The 21,905-nt window shown below is 35.0% G+C and overlaps 1 protein-coding gene across 2 annotated transcripts in view; it reads left to right on the forward strand.

Annotated features, from left to right (window-relative positions):
- Positions 1-5,321: 5,321 nt before the first annotated feature.
- Map3k7 (mitogen-activated protein kinase kinase kinase 7) overlaps positions 5,322-21,905 on the forward strand; it is a 62,864-nt gene continuing 46,280 nt past the window's right edge. The window contains exons 1-2 of one of the 2 annotated variants that reach the window (XM_046431255.2): positions 5,322-5,785; positions 20,491-20,601. In XM_046431255.2, the coding sequence (XP_046287211.1) occupies positions 5,666-5,785; positions 20,491-20,601 (231 nt within the window). In that variant the 5' untranslated portion in view covers positions 5,322-5,665. The remainder of the gene's footprint in view (positions 5,786-20,490; positions 20,602-21,905) is intronic. The other variant, XM_046431262.2, reaches the window with a different exon arrangement.

Consider the following 21,905-nt stretch of genomic DNA (forward strand, 5'->3'; position numbering starts at 1 on the left):
TTGCTTCTGGAATTTCTTCTGAGGAAGATCATCTAAAAACACCAATTTGATATATTAGTCTGTGAAATAAAACATTTAATGAATGCACTTTTGTAGTAAAGAACACTATTTCCACTAAGGTTATTTTTATTTTGAAAGCATATTCTTATCTGATTAAGTTTCTACATTTAAAAACTAATGCTGGGGTATACCATGATGTCTAAGCTTGCCTCAGAAGTTCAGTAAATAAAAATCTGTCTAATTTTCCACATTTTTAGTTAAAATACCAATTATTTCTGAAAGCAATCATTAGTGCTACAGTAAAACTTTCCTATTATATTTCAGCAAGCAAACTATCAAGTGGACTATATAGCAGTAGGTATTTGGGAGAAGAAAAACTAAAGTTTCCCCTTGGAAAATCTAGGAAGAAAAAGTATCCTAAATATTAGTTATATTAAGATTGGAAAGAGATTCAAATTGGCGATGAAAACAAAGCAATTTTAAAACACTCAAATACTTTAAAAATCTCCATTACACATAATAAGTATGCTAATTGTATATCAATTTAGCTACTTATTAAAATTTCTCCAAACAATATTACAGAAAATATTTGGTTAACCAAATCATTATAGCTGAAATGAATTAAATAGCACTTACTTAAAACAGTAGATGCTTATTTACTGCCTAAAAAGTTAAATGTCTAGTACATTACAGGTGCTTTTCTAAATCCTGAGGGAACTATAAAAAACACTTACTATTCTTACCCCAGCAGAACTAACAGCCAATTGGCAGGGTTGAGGAGGGAGTAGAAGGACAGAAAATAAACAAGGGACAAAATAATTAAATAATATGGTATCAAGTAAAGATACAGAAATAAAATAAAAACTGAGTTGTGAAGAGAAAGTAAATAGGAAAAAAAGCCAAAGGGAGTATAATATAACTATCCCAGACAGTGACTGAGCTGAGACCTATTTAGGAAATGGCAAACCCAAGTTGGGAATACCTTACCTGTAACTCAATAACACATAGAAATGAAATCAAATACAAAACAGACCTCCTAACTTTTATGGGGCCCAGGGCAAGAGTACAAATAAAGGTCTATATACTAAAAGTCTAAATATTTATAAGTTCCAAATGAGATAACAAACTGGTTAAGGAAATGCAGTCCCTTCACCAGAAGCAGTGAGATGAGCAAAGATGGCCTCCAACTCCGGATTGATCCCCCACCCTCCTACACTGGGCTCAGTCTGTACTACAAAGGGCCTTACACACCCACATGTGGGCACCCCAACTTACACCTTCAAACTCATTTACACACAAACACACACAAAGAGAAACAAAGGTTAGCCTTCCAGAAGACAGACTCAGAGAAGAAGCTTGCACTTAAAATCTTGAGGCTGTTTTATTAGGTACTTCAGGGTTCTACAAACCCTGGAGCATGATTTCCTTATGCTCTCATCCCATGAGGAATATCATATAGGAGAATCAGAGATGGCTATTTTAAAGTGTAAGGCTAAGAGCAAAAACCCCTCTTGTTAAAATTAGTGGGCAATATAATACATGCAAAGTCCCCAGCAAGTTTCTTCCCCCTTCATTAATTTACTTAAGCCAATCCCCTCCCCCCAGACTACAGACTCCTAGTATCTGTTATAGAGAACTGTTTTCCCCATTATCACCTCTCAAAGAAGGAAAAATGGATAAGTAGCAATTATTTCACATTTAATTAATTTCTACGAGCCAGTCACTTTTAATTTGTACCAAAACCTTTGATGTAGGTATTAGGTAGATAAATTAAAGTTGAAAGTTTAAGTAATTTATTCAAGATACATAAAATAATAACTATCATTAGAGTTAAAAACTGTGCTTTAAAGATAAAGCACAGAAATTCTAACTGCAACTAGTTTACCACCCCTCTTCAAAGAAGCAAATTAGAAATGTTTCATAGAAAGGAAAATAAGATAATCAGAGAAACAGAATAGCTTTTTCATAAAGACACCATAAAAACATTAGATTTAAATACAAGGTGTTCATGTCATAATATAGAAAATTTAGAGACAAATTTCATGTCCAACAGAAGACAATTAGATGAATGACCCATTGATATCCTGACGTGTTTCCACTCTTCTCACTTCCAAAGACTTACCCCTCCTTTTTTTCCCAATCATCTTAGATCTTTCCCTTGCCCCAAACAGTATCACCTCTAACATAACAAATTCAAACATCTCTCCCTCTAATTGCAACCCCAGGTTCACTCAGTTTGCTCAGAAAACTTTCAAACTTTCTTATGGAGGGAGTGCTGGTGCATGCATGGCAAGAACTCTTTAACACTGAGCTACATCCCCAGCCCGCTCATCACACCTGTTCTTCAACCACATCCACCCCGCTGACTTGTCTAACTTTTTTCCAGTCCATTACACTTTCCCATTATCTCTTCAGGTTTGCTTCTATAATCTATCATTTCAACTACACTCTTGCCAAAACCCTAAATTCTCTTACTTCAATGGGGTTTAGTTCATATATCTTTTACCTCCCCTTAATTATCAAATTTCTCCAAAATTTGTCCATATTACTATCCTCATTTTCCTCACCTTTCATTCACTTCTCAATCCAACTCACCTAGTTTCTGTTCCCATAAGCCCCAGTCAAGGTTATGAATGACTTCTGAGTGTCTAAATCCAATAAATATTATTCAAATTTTCTCATACTTAAATTCTTGCAAGTACTGTATTTAACACCAAATCACCCTTTTTATCTTGGCCTCCACATCATAGTTTGGGTTTTTCACAAATTTTATAAACAGTGCCTTCACCTTAACCCACTCTTAACCATTTTATTCCTTAAGGCTGTGTCTTAAGTCCAATTTTTTCCTCATTTATAGACATTTTTCTTCAGTGATCTCATGCATTTTCATAGCTTTAATTATCATCAGGATGTCAGTATCTGCTTTTCTACCTTCATCTTTTTCCCTAGGATGAAGTGGCAATTTAATAACAACAGTTTGGAATAGAAGTATAGTTCAGTGGTCTAATGCTTACCCAGAGTACAGGAGGTCCTGGGTTCTAAGCTCTATCACTTCCCAACAACAACCAACACTTAGAAGTTTCTCTGGTACCTGTAGCTCAACATGTCTAAAACTGATTTCTTCATTCATTCCTCTCCCATACTGGCTTGTTTTACTTCCTTCTGTAAAAGGCAACCTTCCTACCCTGAGTCGCACAAGTAAGAAATCTGCAAATTATACTTTCCTTTACCTCCTTCCCCATATCTGCATGTCAGATCTAGCTTTCATCCTTAATTCATGAAAGTTACAGAAATTAAAGGGAATGCAAAGTCAAAATTGAGGTGAACCAAAGGGTTCTAGCTCCGCTCCATTGTTTTTCTGTTTGAACATTATTATTTTGGATGATATTCAAAATCATGTAAACAATTCATTTTGAAATGCATTTAACAATCAAAAAATAGGTTTAAGTATGTATAGATGGATACATGGTAAAGCAAGTATAGTAAAATATTAAAGGAAGAATCTTGGTAGATATATGAGTGTTTACTATGAAATTCTTTCAACTTTTCTGTACATTTGACATTTTTAGTAACAAAAAGTTTGGAAAACTCAAGCAGAAATGCATCTTGGCTGTAGTGATTAACCCTTTTGTTGGAATTCTAGTCCTAGCCTGAAGGTATAGTAAATTCATTTTATATTCCCAAGGAAAAGGAGGATTGATAAAATTTGCCCAAAATATATTACAAAATTTTTATATCCTTATCTCCCACTTGGCAGCATCCACTGTACTAAGACTGAGGTGTTAAAGAGAAATCTGAATGGGCCTGCAAAGTGATAGTTTAAGGTAAGAAGTGACTATCCTAGTTTGGAAACCGAAAAGGAATGATAGGTAAAAATGATTATCCAATTGATTTAACCTAATTATATTTGGTTATTAGTACACATCATTTCATATGCCCTGTTTCTCACTTGGACAACTGACTAGGTGACAGCATCCTTTAGTGAAATAGGAAACTCAGAAAGAGGAACACATTTGTGGAGTGACTTTTTAGGTGTTTATGTTATATCTGAATAGAGATATCCAACAGGTCCAGAATTGGGGACAAATCTGAGTACTGAGAAAAGACTGGGGGTCATCATCATCATAAAAATGGTGTAAGAAGCCAAGATCCTGGGCGAGATCATCCAGACAGGCTGTGTATAGTGAGAAGAAATTATTCCTTCTTTTATTCTTTTACCCATCTATCAAATTGTCATTGTTACAGGACCTACAAATAAAAAGCTACACTATTTTCTAATACATCATAATTTTCGGATTGCCAAATACAATGACCTATTTGCAAGCCCAAATGTGTTTAACTTACTTTCTCAGAGCACTTACTTGTTTGTTTGGCTACCTTTTCATTGGCAAGCTCTCTTATGGTGACATCTTGATCACTATTCCTCTCCCTCCCCCATTTTCATTCACCTCCATTTTAAGTCGCTCATTGAGACTTAGAATTTGACATTTGCAGAAATCCACCCTTGGTCCATTGATCCTTAAATCCTCATTTCTAACTCAATTTTTCTCACTGGTTTCAGGTCAAACTGACTAAAGTATAATACCTAGCTCAAAACTAAAAAATGTGCTGGTTGTACAATATGGGCAATACTATCCACCTTGGATAATAGTATTGTTCTAGCTTGTGAGGATCAAATGGTTTAAACTCTCTAAATCTACCTATCATGTCCTGAAGACAAAATATTGATTTGCAAGCCTATTGATAGCGCTAGTATGGTGCTACACACACGTAATCCATAACTTTAAATGAACACGACAAATTACGATAAGTGGTACTTTACCCACATGCTCTTGTGTAAAATTTCTAATATCAAAATACTAACTTCTATCCGTGAGCATTCAGCTTCCATAGTGTTACTCAGGTTGCGTGCGCTGACTCGCTTTTAAAGAGTCTCTCAAAGGATCGGGGACTAGCTCAAAGTGACAGACAAAACTGCCTCCTTCCACGTATACCAAATTTGGGGAAATATTTGAGGTTTCTCAAAAAAAAAAAAAGATTCGGCTGCATTTAGGACCGAAACTGAAAAATACGCCACAAAAACATCTGCAAGCGAATCAGAGAAAAGGAAGTTGAAAGATAACATAGTTCACTAAGCACAGACAAAAATCGGAGGTTTCATCTTTCCCGCTGGTTCCTAAAAGACCAACCACAAAGACTTTCCGTCCTGCTCCTCTCCACTTCCGCTCGCGCACTTTAATTGCGTCACTATCTCAGATCTCGCGGGATCACCCTGTTGCGGAGGCCCTTTTTAACAAGGGTCTCGCGAAACTTGTTCTACAGGTCCAAGAGCTAGCCTCTCACCCTTGTCCACCCTATCTCTCAACCAGTTCTTCTTTTCTCTTTCCAAGCCACAAATTACTCCCCTCCCCTCATAGTCCTCCTCCTGTTTCCGATTTCGTATCGGAACCGGAAGTGTGGTGGGCGGGGCCCGGCAGCAGAAAACGCTGCGGAGCCGGAGCCGGGACACGGCAGTGGCCGCTGCCCAGTCCACCGCCACGGATCGCGGGGTGGCAGGGCTTTGCGGCCCCAGGCTGAAGGTCGGCCCGGAGGCGGCTGGGTACGGGTCTCACCCGGATTGTCCGGGCGGCACCGTCCCCGGCCCTCCCGGGCGCCGCGAGGGATCATGTCTACAGCCTCCGCCGCCTCCTCCTCTTCCTCGTCTTCAGCCAGTGAGATGATCGAAACCCCTTCCCAGGTTCTTAACTTTGAAGAGATCGACTACAAGGAAATCGAGGTGGAAGAGGTGAGCGAGGCCGGTCACCGAAGTGCAGGTCGTGGCCTGCCCCCGCTTCTGCAGGGTCCAGGCTCTGAAGGCGCCTCCCTGATCCCTTTAATTCGAGGGGTTCATCCAGTAGCCCCCACAGCCTCTCGGAGATGAGGACTGAGATTAACTGCTCGTTGGTAGTTTTCCCCCTTTCTTTGACACTCTTACTAAGTTTGAGTTTGATACTCTGGTGCCTGGATTTGGTTCCCCTTAAATAGAATGAACTGGTGAGAGTGTGGTCCACCACTTCTCACATCTGTAAGTATTGTAAATTCAGCGAAGACCGTGGCCATTGTGGAGTTTCATTTCGCTAGACCTGGTGTTCTTAAGGGCCAAAGATTGTGTTGTGTTGGACTTCTAGTCCAGTGCCTGCTATTTAGGGATGCTCAATAAATATTTCTTAAATTTGTGGATAATCAAGTCTAATAAAATGTTCCCCGCAGTACCAAAATGGTTCTCAGTTTATCCGATACCATAGGGCAATACTAATAATATTAATTAAGTGTTCTTTCTCCAATTAGGCCAATTTTGATGAACTTTACCGTTAGTAACATAAACTAGTCTATGATGAAAAAGTGTTTCAGGTAGCATATTCTAAAAGAGATAACTAATGATTATAGTGACAACCAGAATTTTGCATCAGACCAAAAAAAATTGAATCCATTCTTTATTCTGCACTAATTTATTTTAGAAAAGGTAGTTCATTGTATCTGTAATGTGTTGCCACTTTTCAAATTCACAGAGGGGTATATGGTTCTGAGGATCATAAAGTTTAGAAAAGTTTTTTTAAAATGTAACTTTTTTTAGGGCTGGGATTGTGGCTCAGCAGTAGAGCGCTTTGCCTAGCACGGGCGGGACGGGTTAAATAATCCTCAGCACTACATAAAATAAAGGCATTGTGTTGTGTCCATCTACACCTAAAAAATAAATATTAAAAAAAAACTGTAAAAGATGTAACTATATTTAAATACACTTTAGAATTTGTTAAAACTTTGTAAATAATTTCATGCAGTTACCATTTATTATTTTTAAGTTAATTCATATTGCAAGTGTCATAGGGCTGGTCCTAGTAAAATAGTATGAACTCTGAGTTATCTTTATTTTAAAAATCTAAAGTTACTTTGCAGTAGCAGCAGATTAAAATTAGTAGGCTAATTAGCATTAACAAATACATTATTCCCCGAGCATGTTTTGGAAGAATAATGGATTACTGAATTACATATTTTTATCACATAGAATACCTGTAGAGAACATTGTATTCCTTGAGAATATTCTCATCTTACAAGGTAGTGTGGTGAAAAGAGCAAGATTTGGGGCATTAAAGGTAGGTTCAATATATCATACATGGTGTGCGATTTGGGAGCACGTTTCTTAACTTATTTGAGCCTCTTAATTCCTTAACTGTAGCTTCCTTAACTACAAAATAAGGGTAAAATTTATATTTTGTCTGTATAGCGGATCTGATTAAACAGTATATGTATCATCCTACACAGTGCTTGACACATATTAGAAAACAGTTCCAGTGAGGAACAGTGACGTGCTGTAAGGTTGTGTGACTAAAAGACAACTTGTATTTTGAAGAAAAGAAAATATTTTTTGGTATCTTTTTTTCCTCTCATTGAGGCTATGTTAAATTCCTTTTTCATAAATGGATTGCTGATCCAGCTTTCATGGCTAACATTCTTTTTTAAGAATAAAAATTCAGTGAGTCAGAATACAAGAATTGCAGTTTTTAAATAAGCATTTACGTCTACTCTCTGGTGAACTACTATGCTTGGAGACTACTAATAACTTGTGCTTTACCAAGTCATTTTACAAACTTACTTCATGGCTTATTGAAACCTTAGTTTTTGCACACTACTTTCTAAAGCTTTTTATATTCTTGCTTAATGAAAGTATGTGCTGAAGAGACATTTATCAATTTGATGCTTTTCCTCAAAAGCCACTTCACTTCTGGTTAGGTTTTTGTTTCCAAGACTCTTTTTTTGGTTCTGTGTTTCAACCATCACCACTGCCTCATGTATTTAAGACATTTTGGGAAGAAGAATTTTGTTTTTAGATGACATTTTTTTCTATTTTTAGGTAGTTATTTAGAGTTTTTTGGTTTTGTTCTCTTTTACTTTTTAGTACCCAGTTTATTTTCACATTGCAGATTTATTTCAGATCTTTCTGATGTTGAGACTATGACATCATTTCTATCCTATTTTTCATTTGCACACATTAAAAGTGTTATATAATCCATGGTGCACCAGGGATACTCTATTTTTCAACTTTAGATTCTGCTTCTAGGTTAAATTATGAATAGGAAAACAGATGACTAAAAACAAACAAATAAAAAAAACAAGCAAAAAGTTTTGCATTACTTTCAGTATTATATATGTTCAAATGTATCACCTTTTAAATTAAAATCATATACTGTATTTCTCAATACTATAATTGAATCAGCATTATATCAACATAATTAGAAACTAAAAAATTCCAACCACAGGTCAATTATAATCATTTAGTAGATAAAAATATTCCTAAATCAGCTGCTTTTAATCACTGCATTCCTAATATTGTGGCTCAGTAATATATTGGGCACTTTTAAAATTCAGTTCTATCAAATTTATGTAAGTTCTCAACCTCAGGAATTTACCTACTTTTTTTTAAAGTCGTTCCATTTTTATCTTCTTAGATTTGAGTGTAGAGAGTGTTAGAATTAATTGTGAACTGTGTACATTGAGGATAAGGTTGCAAGAAGTGATAAAAACAATGTAGTATGGTGAAAGGTTGCTGGACTGGGCATTTAGAAAATTTTGATGCTATAGATTCTGCCATAATATATTTCTGTAACTTTGGGCAAGTTCCCTCATTTTGGGGGCCTGTGATTTCTCTTATAAAGTAAAGGATTGGACAAGATCATTTGATATCTCTTCCAGTTCTCAAATGAAAACACGTTCATTGTTTCCAGTGTTTATACTTTGTTTCCACAGTAAGCTTAGAAATTCTTTGAAAACAGTGATTATGATAGCCCATGAAACATAGTTGGTGACCAACTAATTTTGGATAGACAGGTCAAATGAAATCCCCATTTTATAGGTATTAACAAGTGGTCATGAAATTTTATTTGCCAAAGGCCATGTCTGTAAGTAAATGGTAGGACTGAGGATTGAATTTGAGATTTCTTGCTCATGAGTCATATGCTCTTTCCACTGGATTTACAATGTCACTTTAGTTCTTTCTGATGTACTTGATAATGAAACCTTACTCTGGGAATAGAAATACATAATACTCATTTCCTTTATAGTAGTTAGTCCCAAGCATTTAACAAGCATTCTCTGTGAACAATACTACTGAGGTTCTGTGGAGCATGAATAGAAGAATCCTAGGATTCTCTTAGAAATATCTGACTCAGTATGAGACTAGAATAAACAGAACTGTTAGTTAAATTTTCAGAACCATGAACTTAAAACTATGAATATGGTGTAAATTGAGCAGATAAACCATAATTTAAAAGTTAATTGCAGAAACCTCCATGGAGTGGAGACAAGTTTTAAACTAGGGTTTTGAATAAAGTGACCATCATCATGGGTTGAGAAATTCACAAAGAAGTGTCTTTGCATTTTTTCCTGTGCCCAGAGTGAATGTCTTTGTCTCCTCACTATTCAAGGACTACCTCAAATGTCCCTTCCTTAGAGAAACACTCCTCCTGCAACTAGATCTTTTCATATCTGTTATTTTTCATGGCACTTACAGAAACAGAAATTGTGTATCCCTCTTAGCAAAATTCACATTTGTAACCTCAATGCCTAAAATCTAGAAAGTTCTCTGTAAAATATTTGTTGAATTAGTAAATAAAATTATCACACCATAATTATGACAATTAAATGCCTATAGGGATCTCTTATATCACATATAATAAAACAAGGGTTAAGATGTGTTATGTGATTTGACTAAGGTAGCATTTTCACTGGAAATGAGATCTGGTTCTTATTCCAATGTTGATTCTATTATATTCCATTATACTTGTGTTTAACAGAGGTAAAAGATGCAGTCAAGAGCCAGGTGCTATGCATAAGCCAAGTATTGGTGGACCTTTACTGAAATACTAAAACCCTATATACAATGGTTGCTTTGTAAAAAAGACCCAGAATGTGGATCACAAGTATAGTGTATGAGCAAGCATATTGGACACTTACAATCACTAAACATGTTCTTAAGTCTTATGAGAAACACACACGAAAGTTTTGTTTCAAAAGCTAAAACTTACTGGGAAGAGGAAATGTAGAAAGAGCTTGTACAATGATGTAAATTTTATTGGTTTAAATTATAAATGTATGAGCAACTAGAAAAAGCCCTCAATTATGTGTGTGTTTATATATATATATATATATATATATATATATATATATATATGTGACAGTGATCTGAATAAGCTGAGTCTGTAGATTTGTTAGTCACTATTTAATGCTGGATATATAAAATAATCAATAAATTCTACCATGTGAAACTTAGTGAACACTGATTTCAGTAGAAGTCTGGAATGGTTATTATGGTAAAGAGGTAGCTTACAGAGATAATTTTTGTGTTATACATGTGTAGCTTAAAAGGTAACCTGAGCATATTATTTGAAGGAAAGGCCTATTCAACAGGTCAGAAGTTTTATGGCAGGCTTTAAAAGAGTACATGGAAAATTCAAAAGAAAGAATAATCACCCCTTTTATGTTATCAAATCTGTCTTGTCAGCAGATGGCAGTTCTTCTGTCAGTTTATTAATAGATATTGAAGTTCTGAAATAGTTGGAGGCCCCAAGTCCTAACTAATAAATGTATGATCTATGCTTGTTCTGTCATGTTCCAGATTTCTAGCCAAAGTCATGACAACATAGCCAGGGGTCCATTCACATAGTCCATATAACAGAGCCAAACCAAACTGACAGCTATAGTCACTGAACTAAAAATTTAACACAAACTGGGGCAATTAAGATGAATTATTTAATAGCAAATTAAAAGCACAAAGGTATACATCCTTTTCCATTTAGTTTAGTTGATGTCTTTTTAAAAAATCTAATTTCATGAAGGAATGGAGTAATCTTTTATCCTGAAGAAGTCAGTTTTTTAAAAATTGCTTTCTTAAAGTAATTCTGATTTTAGTTTTTGTTCCTTACAGTAGTAATTACATTAAAACATTCTTACACCATCTCTTATATTGCTATTATATTTTTATTAAGAAATTTAAATCTGATTTTTTTTTAATTTTTGATGAGACTAAAGTTATGAATCCAAAACCAAGAAGACTAAACCATGGCAGGGAGGGGGAATGCATATCATAAAAGAATTAATCTAAAATATTTTAACTTAGAAGGAAATATTTCTTAAATTGACTTTTATAGTCAACGTCCTCTTTGCACTCCTCTATTCTATTTTTTACAAGAATATCTGAAATATTTATTTGTAGGTGTACCACTTTGAATGAATAGTGATCTGAATAAACTCAGTCTGTAGATTTATTCAAGATACTTAAAACTTAGATATTTTTCATTTTTACACTCTTTTTTTTTCTTTTAAGAGAGAGAGAGAGAGAGAATTTTTTTTTAATATTTAGTTTCTTAGTTCTCGGCGGACACAACATCTTTGTTGGTATGTGGTGCTGAGGATCGAACCTGGGCCGCACGCATGCCAGGCGAGCACGCTACCACTTGAGCCACATCCCCAGCCCCATTTTTACACTCTTGATAAAATTAGTTTTGGGGAAAACAAGTCATTCAAAATAATTGTTACTGGTAATGTTTCAGAAATACATTATATTATTCAGATAATGAATACAATCCAGAGGTATATTTGATTTGTGAATTTGAATTAGAAATTTAGTTTTAAGTAAAATGTACTTTTTTCAGTATTTTATAATTTGAATATTATGTTTTTCATTGTTTGTCTCAGTTGGCCAATGCTTACTTAGTAGTGACCCTGCTACTCTCTTCTCTTGATCTCTCATGTCAGTAAAAACATTGGATTGCTGTCTGCAGTTTGTAACTTTGACCTATTTCTTCTCTAACAATGTATATAATTTCCTTACATGTTTCTTGGTATGACATGTCATAATACAGGCAAGACAATTTCTCTGAATCTGATATTCTCTACCATTTTATATTCTCAATGTAATAAGTAACTATGCTACCAAGCTATTGGTATTTAATTTTTTTTCTTAAAAGTATAGATTTTTAAAAAACAAAATCAACACACTTGTAATGTTTCCAATATCTACAGAGTGCTCTTAGCCCAAGAGGGCTAGAATACAGACAATGGTGGACTTTCTTCTTCAGTAAATCCTATTACAGCAGTCATTTCCATGGTTTTGGTTATTTCCCAGTAGTAAAGCAAGACACTTACTGTTTTGGGTATGTGTATGAAATATGTATAAGACATGCAAAAATAGATCCAGTATTTTTAAATAATGGTAGATGTAATAACAGTTAGCAAAACTTATAGTTCCATAATATTGTCTAATTATGTCTCAAGTTACAATAAATATTTTCCAAATACAATCATGCCAGAATATGAGGATTGGCTTGATTAAAATAAGCTAATATGCTGGATGCAGTGACACAGGTTTATAGTTCCAGGCTGAGGCAGTAGGATCACAAGTTCAAGAGCTGACTGGGCCACTGTAAATAAAAAGGCCAGTAATATTGCTTAGTGGTAAAGTGTGCCTGAGTTCAATTCCCTGCAAAAAGGGTTTTTTTGTTTGTTTGTTTATTTTATAATTTGTAAATCTACTTTATCAAAGTCAAGTGAACTTCTATATGCTAAAAGAAAGGGACAGAAAATGAAGTCAGTATTTGACATGTTAGACTTGAAATACCTGTAGAACCTTGGCCTTTCACTTTTAAATATATCTCCATCTTGGGTAAAACTTTTGGATGGAAAGAAGATTTAAGAGTATGAAGTCATGAGATTAAAGAGCACATTGAGAAAAAAAGGACCAAAGACTGAGCCCTAGAAAGTATCAGCATGTAAGATTTGGACAGAAGAAGAGGAGTTAGTGAATAATGCTATGATGGAAATATTTCATAATTAATCTTCTGTTGATTATATTGTGGTTGATTCTGATTTTTTTTTTTTTTTGATACTGCAAACTAACATGAACAGTCCTTTCATACCTGTCTGATTATTGCTTAGAATTAATCACAGAAGCACGATTTCTGGATCAAAATGAATACACTTTTGGTTGTATCTTAACACATATTACTGTAATCTAGGGATTTACTAGGCTAGAGCCTCCAAGATGGTTCACTCTTTTCTGGCTCAGTGGTGCCAATATCTGCTGGAGATCACTTGATTCTCAACCATACACTCAGTTGCTCTCCATGTGACCTATCCTTATCAATTGGGCTTCTTAGATCACGTGGCTGGGTTCCAAGAGGAAGGAAATGGAAGCTGCTAGGCCTCCTCAGCCCTGGTTTTGAAAGTAAAACATCACTTCAATCACACTACTGATTAAAGTAGTCCTTGGCTAGACTTGATTCAAGGGAAGAAGATACAAACTCCTCAACTGGGAAATTGCAGAGAGAGAAGAAATTGACGGTAGCCATCTTTGGAGATTACCATAAGCCCGTTATTTACGCCTTCTCTTAACCCCAAATTGCTTGTTTCTTTAAAAATATGAGGTTTTTAAAAAACCCTTTTCTAAACTATTAAAAGTCTAATTTGAATATAATCTTTTGAAAAGTTGCTTGTTTTTGGTAGTAATATACTTGTGAGTAGCTTTTTCTAATGCTTCCTTTGTATAGGGCACTGGACTGAAGTTTGTGGAGCCTCCATTATTTTGGCTTCATGAGACATATCTGAAAACTGATTGTGGTTTACTGATTCTGTGATATTGAATAGATAACTTCAATTCTTGGAGCCTTGGTTTTCTCCTAAGATGGAAGTAAAAAATCTAATATATTCATAGGGTTCTGATGAGACTTAAATTCTGTCACATTTGTGAGTGCTATATGGTGCAATCAAGGTTTGTTTAGTTACTTAAGAGTTCGTTCTTCAGTCATAAATATTTTCCTTTTTTTTTTTTTTTTTTTTTTTGTATCAGGGATTGAACCCCAGGGATGCTTGAACCCACTGAGCCACATCCCCAGCCCTTTTTTATATTTTATTAGAGACAGGATCTTGCTTTGTTGCTTAGGGCCTCTCTAAGTTGCCATGACTGGGTTCTAGCTTGGGACCCTCCTGCCTCATCCTCCCAAGCTGCTGGGATTATAGGCGTGTGGGGCCCTTCTTTTCCCTTTTTACTGCCCAGCATGATGTCTCGGCACTTAAGAAAACTTATGTAAATAATACAGCAAGAGAAGGAGGACTCTTTGGTCTATGTGAGGGCTTCCACTGGAATATTGTATTATGCTGTTGATGTTGTAGCCTAATGCGTGGTTTACCAAACATCATAATTACCTGGAGGGCTTGGGAAAACACACTGTTGAGCCCTACCTTTAGACTAACTAATTCTGAGTAGGAGCCTGATAATTTACATTTCTTACAAATTTCCAGGTGATGCTAATGCTTTTGAACCAAAAACTGCCCTTTGAGGGCCACTGGCTTAATGCTTTCATTATTCTTATAGCTGCTTTATTCCGAAAACATTTTTTTTTCCTCTTGGTTTCTGTGACAGTCTTATGCTTTGCCATCTGACTGACTGTTCCTTCTTAGTATTTGCTAGTTCCCAGTGTTGTATTCTCAAAGTTGAAATGCTGGCAGGTGCGGTGGCACAAGCTTGTAATCAGCAGTTGGGGAGTCTGAGGCAGGAGAACAGCGAGGTGCTAAGCAACTCAGAGAGACCCCTTCTCTAAGTAAAATGCAAAATAGGGCTGGCTTGTGACAGTGGTTGAATGCCCCTGAGTTTAATCCCTGGTACCTACCCCCATCCCCCAAGAAGTCGAAATGCTTCAAAGTAACATAGTTCTCAGATTACAATATCTAAATGTTGGTTTGTTTTTTGCTTTGGGATTTTTTTTTTTTAATCTCATCTAATTGGCTTCATGAGAAATTGACAAGAAATACCCTCCATATGCTGATGACTCCCACATTTGTATTTTTCCCGTACTTCTTCACAGACGCCTGACTCATGTTTTTAACCTTCTTACTTTAAACTTCTATTTGGATCTCTAGTTGGTATCTTAAATTTTATGATTAAGACTAAATTGAGTTATTTTTTAAAAACTTGCTTTTCATTCTTCTTAAAGAAATCTGGACATTATTCTTGATTCATCTCTTTTCCTATCTACCTATCCTGCCTGCATGCAGACCATCAGCAAGCCCTGTTAACTTGGTATCCTCAGGTTTCTGCACTGCCATCACTCTTTTTATTATTATTATTATTTAGTTATAGGTGGACATAATATCTTTATTATTTTTTTTTTTAATTTTTATGTGGTGCTGAGGATCGAACCCAGTGCCTCAAGAATGCGAGGCAAACACTGTCCCTCTGAGCCAGAATCCCAGCCCCCCATCACTCTTTTCCTTCAAGGCTGCTATCTCTTATTTAGGCTGCTGTAATAGGTTCCTAACACATCTCTTATATATTCTCTCCTCCCTGTAATGTATTCTTCACATAAGAGCTAAAATTATTTTTTTTTTAATGGAAATCCTATCACCTCTCCTCCCTTAAATTTCTCCACTGCGTCCCACTTACACGTAGACTGAAATCCAAACTGCTTTTTGTAGTATATAGGCCACTTAGGATCTAGCCTCTGCCTATCCCTCCAGCCTTGTCTTAAATCACTTTTCTCTTTCCCTGCTAGGCACCAACCACACTAAACACTCTAAGTATTTTTCTAGGTCATTAATAAAATGTCACCTTTCTTCAGTGAGGCCTATCTAAAATTAGGTTGATGGGGAAGTGCATACATACATGTAAACACATATAAAATTATGTTACTCTTTTTCCTAGCACACTTACTTTCTGAAATTTTGTATACTTTTCTTCCTATATTTCAATTTCGTTTGTTTGCTGCTTTGTATCTATAATCCAGAATAGTGCCTAGACCATAGATAGAATTCAAATATTATGAATAAGGAGGCTATTTTCTCTTAGGGACTTTATATTAATTGTTTCTTCTCCCTCATGTTGGTTGATTCCCTTTGTCATTCAAATATCAGGTTAATAACCTCCTCAGATGGGCTCCTATTCTTCCCAATCAGAAGCTGTCACCAGTTTTTGTCATAATGTCCTTGCGGTTTTTTTTTTTTTTTATTGTCTGTGTGTCTTTTTAAAAACAGTCTGGCTTTCTGTTTTTATTCATCCTTTTATGTTTTAATTGTTCTTTCTCCTCCACTGGCCCCATATATTAGGAATTATATTTCACAGTAGATCAAGGCCTTTGTCTTTACTTCTGTATTTCTGGTATACCAAACAGTAGCTGAATATAGTAGGCCCTCAAGAGTTGTTGGTATAAGGAGTAAAGAAATGAAGTTCATTTATTCTCTTTTCATAAAGCCTCATTTTCAGGTAGCTGTCGCCCATTTCTCCCTGCTTGCTAACTAGGCCTTTTACTTGACTTTCATTGATCCTCAGGAACTCAGCCTGTTCTCTGCATTAAGCCCCCCTTTTTTTGAGCAGTCTTTCATTCAACAGCCTCTAATGTAAGTCCTAACACTCTGCCCTATAATAGCTTCCTTCCCATTGTCAGAAGACTCTTTGTCAGTTACCTTTTTTGTCAGTTACCTCTTTTGTCAGTTTTTCCTGATCACTTTCATGTTCTGGGGCCAGGGGAGCTTGGGATATAGCCTCCCTCTGTCTTATCTCTTTTGCCACTATTCTTACTCATTTGTGTCTTCTCTTGTTTGCAAGACATTCTGTGAGGCTGCCTCCTATTGGGGGTCTAAGTGAGGAGTAGGTGAGGCCAATATAAGTTTTTTCTGCCTTTGAATTCCTAAGCCTTTTCTGGAACAGGTCAGATTGGGGGTGAAGTCTTTAACCTCCATCATGGACTCTGAGTTTTGGTTCTCTTCAGCTGTTAAGTATTTTAAAAAGAAATACTACTGTTGTTTAGTCTTGAATTTTTCTGTACCTTCCTTTTATCCCATGAAGATAGTGGTCTGTTGTTTACAAATTCTTTTTCTTTTTACCCCAAATATATCTATATTTATACTGTTGGGGGGAAAGAAGTCATTTTTGATACATAGAAATTTAATTCTCAAGCATTGACTTTGTGCTTATAGCCTTACTCCTTTTAATTCATTGCAGTTATTTCTGTCATATCTATGTATGTGTACAGCCTTGGACATCTTGCCTTTAGATCCTATTATTTCATTCTGCTTATAAAATATCTTAAAACTATAATGAGAACGGAGTTTTCTTGAAGCCATAGGCTCTCATCATGAATGTGCCTGTTTTATATTTCAGGGTGTTCTGGAAAATTGCTTTCTTGAGCAAAAGGGAAAAATTTATTATGTCCTCATTTGCCCACTGTTTGTTCCCATAATTTTAAGTTGAAAGCTCGGAGTTAGATATCATCTCATCACTAGGTGGCACTTGTGGATCACAACTGGTCATATATACCCTACACAATTTTTTTGAGAAGGGGATGCATGATCCACAGATAGAGGTGATGTTTGAAATCCCTGTGTGAACATTCCTCAGAATAGAAAAATGAAAGGGAGTCCTACTAAGTACCAGTTGCTTTGATATATTGTAATATATGGTTGAAGAATACATTAAATTACTTTATAATCATTAGTTTATAGTTAGACTGGTTTCTGTGCATAGCTTCTTAGTCTGATGTGGCCATAAAGTTGAAAAACTTTTAGGCCCTGTTTACTATCCATATTAATTTACTGTGAGAGAAAATTTGAGTACTACAGCTCTGTTCACTGATTCACACCCAACCCTAAGCACTTACTGTTCTTTTGTAGTAATTATACAAATGCCTAATTTTCATTTGTGGACCCTATCGTTATTTACTGAGAAAATTGTAAGCATCTCTGTTTTACTGTTAAGAAAAACAGAAGCTCGAGGACATTAACTTGCCCAGTATTAAGACCTAATAAATAGAGACTACGTGCAAATTCAAGGCTATTAGGTTCCAGAGCCTGGGCATTCTCTTTTTTTTTTTTTTTTTTTTTTTTTTAATATTTTTAGTTGTAGATGGACACAATACCTTTATTTTATTTATTTTTATGTGGTGCTGAGGATCAAACCCTGTGCCTCACACATGTTAGGCAAGCCCTCTACATTTGAGCCGCAACCCCAACCCCAAATATTTTATTTATTTCTTTTTATGTGGTTCTGAGGATCAAACCCAGTGCCTCATATGTGCTAGGCAGGCACACTACAACCCCAGCCCCTGGGCATGCTCTTTTCATTATTTTAATGGTGCCTGGTAACCACTACCCATTCATAGTAAAGTAACTAGATGATATGCAAATGATTCATGTTAGTTTCTTTCTCTTACTAGAGGTTTGGAAGAGACCAAGTGCCTAAGCAGCTGGAGGACCCTGAGGTCCAGAGTTACAAAGCATAAAAGAGAAAGTTACCAAAGGAAGGACTGGCCACCAGAAGTATTGGCCTAATTTGTAATTTTGCCTAGAGGCATCCTTGTTTCCTTAAGGCAAAGTTGCATATAGAGCATGTTGAAAAATATATGCTCTATGCTTCAGATCCTGACTTCTCTGAATACTGTGTGACTATCTGATCTTGTAATCATGTGACCTGATTTTCTTACCTTTAAAATGAAGCAGAATGAAACATGTTAGTGCATGAAGCACGTAGAAGAATATCTGGCACGAGGTAAACATTCAGCAGAGGTTGACCATTTGGGTGGCTTTATACATAAATGATTTATGAAGTATAATTTGAGCCATGGCTAGAGTGTCCATACATTCCCGATTACAATTACTGTCCTGGAATAGTTGTTGTTGTTGTTATATTCTGTACAGGAATTAAACCCAGGGGTACTCGACCTCTAAGCTACATCCCCTGTCCTTTTTTATTTTTTATTTTGTGATAGGGTCTCACTAAAGCTGAAGCGGGCTTCATACTTGATATCCTTCTGCCTCAGCAAATCAAGGAGTGACTGGTATTACAGGCATGTTCAACTCTTCCTTGTCTGGTATAGTCATTATTAATGCCCCCTACAAAGTGTCCCTATGTAGATAATAAATCATCTGATCATCCTAGCTATAGTCAGCTTTGTTATAGAAGAGTTTTATGTAAGTTTCCCTAAAGTGAAAATTCCTCCAAGAGAAGACATAACTGCTGTCTGGCATATGGAGGACATTATGTGTGTTACAAATTAGGATTGCTACCATTCTAGTATTAGACTGCCTGGCATTAAACTGCACTGTACCATTTGTTTGCTGCATATCCTTGGGAAGTCAATTTACTTCTTTAAATCTATAAATCTAACTTATTATAAAATCTATAAATTTAATTTAAATCTAATTTCTGTAAAATGAGGATAGCATTAGTACTTGCCTTCTATGGATGTGTAAATAAGGTGATGTATGTAAAGCATGGAGCTCACTGTCTACATAGAAAATATATGCTATATAGAGAGTTGTTCTAACAGGTATAAAAGCTAATTTTTATTTTGTTTTATTCCATTGTTATTTTTATAGTATGGAAAATTTCAAATAAAAATAAAACAATTTGACAAAGTGATGGACCCATGTGATATCTGTTAGTTTCAGACAGTGATACGATACACAGCTGATCATTTTTAATTTTTAAAAATGAGATATATTTTACATATTATAAAATTCACCCTCTTGAAATGTTACAGTTCAGTGACTTGCAAATTTACCCAGTTGGTCACCATTACAGTAAATCAGTTATAATATTTCATCATCTTTGCAGGATACTTGCTACATTAATTCCAGTTTTCACCTTCAGAACTAAGCAACTACTGATCTACTTTATAACACTATAAATTTTTCTTTCCTGGGCATTGCATACAAATGGAATCTGATATGTGGACTGGCTTTTTTCACTTAGTATAATTTTTTTAATACTTATTTTTTAGTTGTAGTTGGACACTTCGAACCCAGGGCCTTGCATATGCTAGGCGAGTGCTCTACCACTGAGCCACAACCCCAGCCCTTAGTATTTTTTTTTTTAGTAGTATGGTATTTTTGAGGTTCATGTGTGGTGTTGTATGTATCAGTAGTTTGTTTCTTTCCTGATGAATAATATTCTATTGTATAGGTAATACTGCATTTTGTCCATCTTTCAATATTGCATCTTTAATTATATTTTTTATCCTTTCTTTTATTCATTATCCTTACTTAATTACTCAAAGCTATTTTTTGCTTTTAAATACAATAGCTTAAAACATTTATTATAATTATTATGTTTCTGCTTTTTATTTTTCTGAACCATCTTCTGTTCATTCATCTTGCCTATTTCAATTTTTTTCTATAATTAATAGATGCTTTACATTGTTTATGCCTTCAAATAATGTTTTGGTTTGTTGCTTTTGATTTTATTTGAAAATGAAGGGGTGTCTAGACCATTGAAACAGTACAATCTATTTTACAGATTGAAACAGTACATTTTATTATCTCTTTACTTTAATCAAAATCACTTCTTACCCAGTGGCAAATCCAGATATGGATGATTTCTAAAATTTTCTTAATCAGATTTGATTGTCTCCAGTGTTTATTTGAACTGAATCTATTTGCTTCTGATTCTTTTGGGTTTTTCTTTTCATTTAGGTTGTTGGAAGAGGAGCATTTGGAGTAGTTTGCAAAGCTAAGTGGAGAGCAAAAGATGTTGCTATTAAACAAATAGAAAGTGAATCTGAGAGGAAAGCTTTTATTGTAGAGGTAAGTTGAGATTTTATTTCTGTTGTGTAATCCTTCACCTGAGATACTCTGTGAATTTAATATTATCAAAGGCATCATTTTTCAATTGTCATTTCTCTGTATACATGAACATCAATTTGGTTGAACCAAAGGTAGTACCATAGAAATATTTTTTCATTCACACTTTTAATTCTGATTTTAAATTAGGGATAAACTTAAAATTTAAATGAATTCATCCCTGAATTAAAATAGTATCTCATCTATTTTAAGGCATGTTATTTTAATTTTGAAATAGAAAAAAAATATTTTCTCATTATTGAAAATTAAAAGAAATTTATGCATTCATTCTTAATATTTTTAGAAATTCAAATGAGATTATTTTAAGGAAAAATAACTTCAAATTTAGTTTTTCCTGATTTAGCATGAAAATTTACAGTTCTGTTCTTTCACAGATTGGATGATGAAGGCAAGTTTGGTAATCATGAGGTCATTATATTATTAGATTTATTCCTTATTATATTAACTTTGTATTATTTTGTATATAGATCACAGTATTTGATTAAATCAGTGCTTTACACTTTTAATCTCATTTGCCAATGGATTAGTGACCTTTACCTTATAAAGCTTCTGAATTTATATCTGTTCTCATTTAATCAGAATTTCGAAATATACTTACTTTTCTTTCTTTTAATGTATAACATGGAAAAATAAGCTTTGTTTCATTTTGTTGTCAGTATTTGGGGATTGAACCCAAGCGTGCTTTTCAACATCCTCAGCCCTTTTTAATTTTTATTTTGAGACAGGGTCTCAGTTGCTTAGGCTGGCCTCATATTTAGCAATTCCCCTGACTCAGGCTCCCTAGTCGCTGGGATTATAGGCATGTACCACCACATGCCTTTAATTTTAAAGAAATTAGAATTTAATTGTGATATGATGAAGTGATTTATAATTGACTGGGTGAAATGAGAAACACTGATGATTGGTTTAATTATTAAAGGAAGATGATCTTTAATAGTGTGCTCTAGGAATCTAGACTCAGCCTTACCTTAGTCCCAATTTTTTGTTTATAGTTAGATACAGTCATCATATACTGTTGCAATGACAGTGTCACAAAGATGGATGGGATGCATGTGTGTTAAATGCTAGGAATCAAAAGTCCAAAAGATCATAATAGCATGGGAAAATTTTTAAATAAACTTGTACACACATGTAATTTAAAGAGTCCAGTTGTTCTCTAAGACTGTATAATAAGAAACTATAATCCCCTATAGCTTCTCCCATCTAAATTTTCTGCTTCCAAGAGACACCCACTTTGGTGTTTAGTG

The sequence above is a fragment of the Marmota monax genome, unplaced genomic scaffold (assembly GCF_021218885.2).
Source record: "Marmota monax isolate L192 unplaced genomic scaffold, Marmota_monax_Labrador192_F-V1.1 WCK01_AAM20220418_F8-fsc00013, whole genome shotgun sequence".
Taxonomy (NCBI): Eukaryota; Metazoa; Chordata; class Mammalia; order Rodentia; family Sciuridae; genus Marmota; species Marmota monax.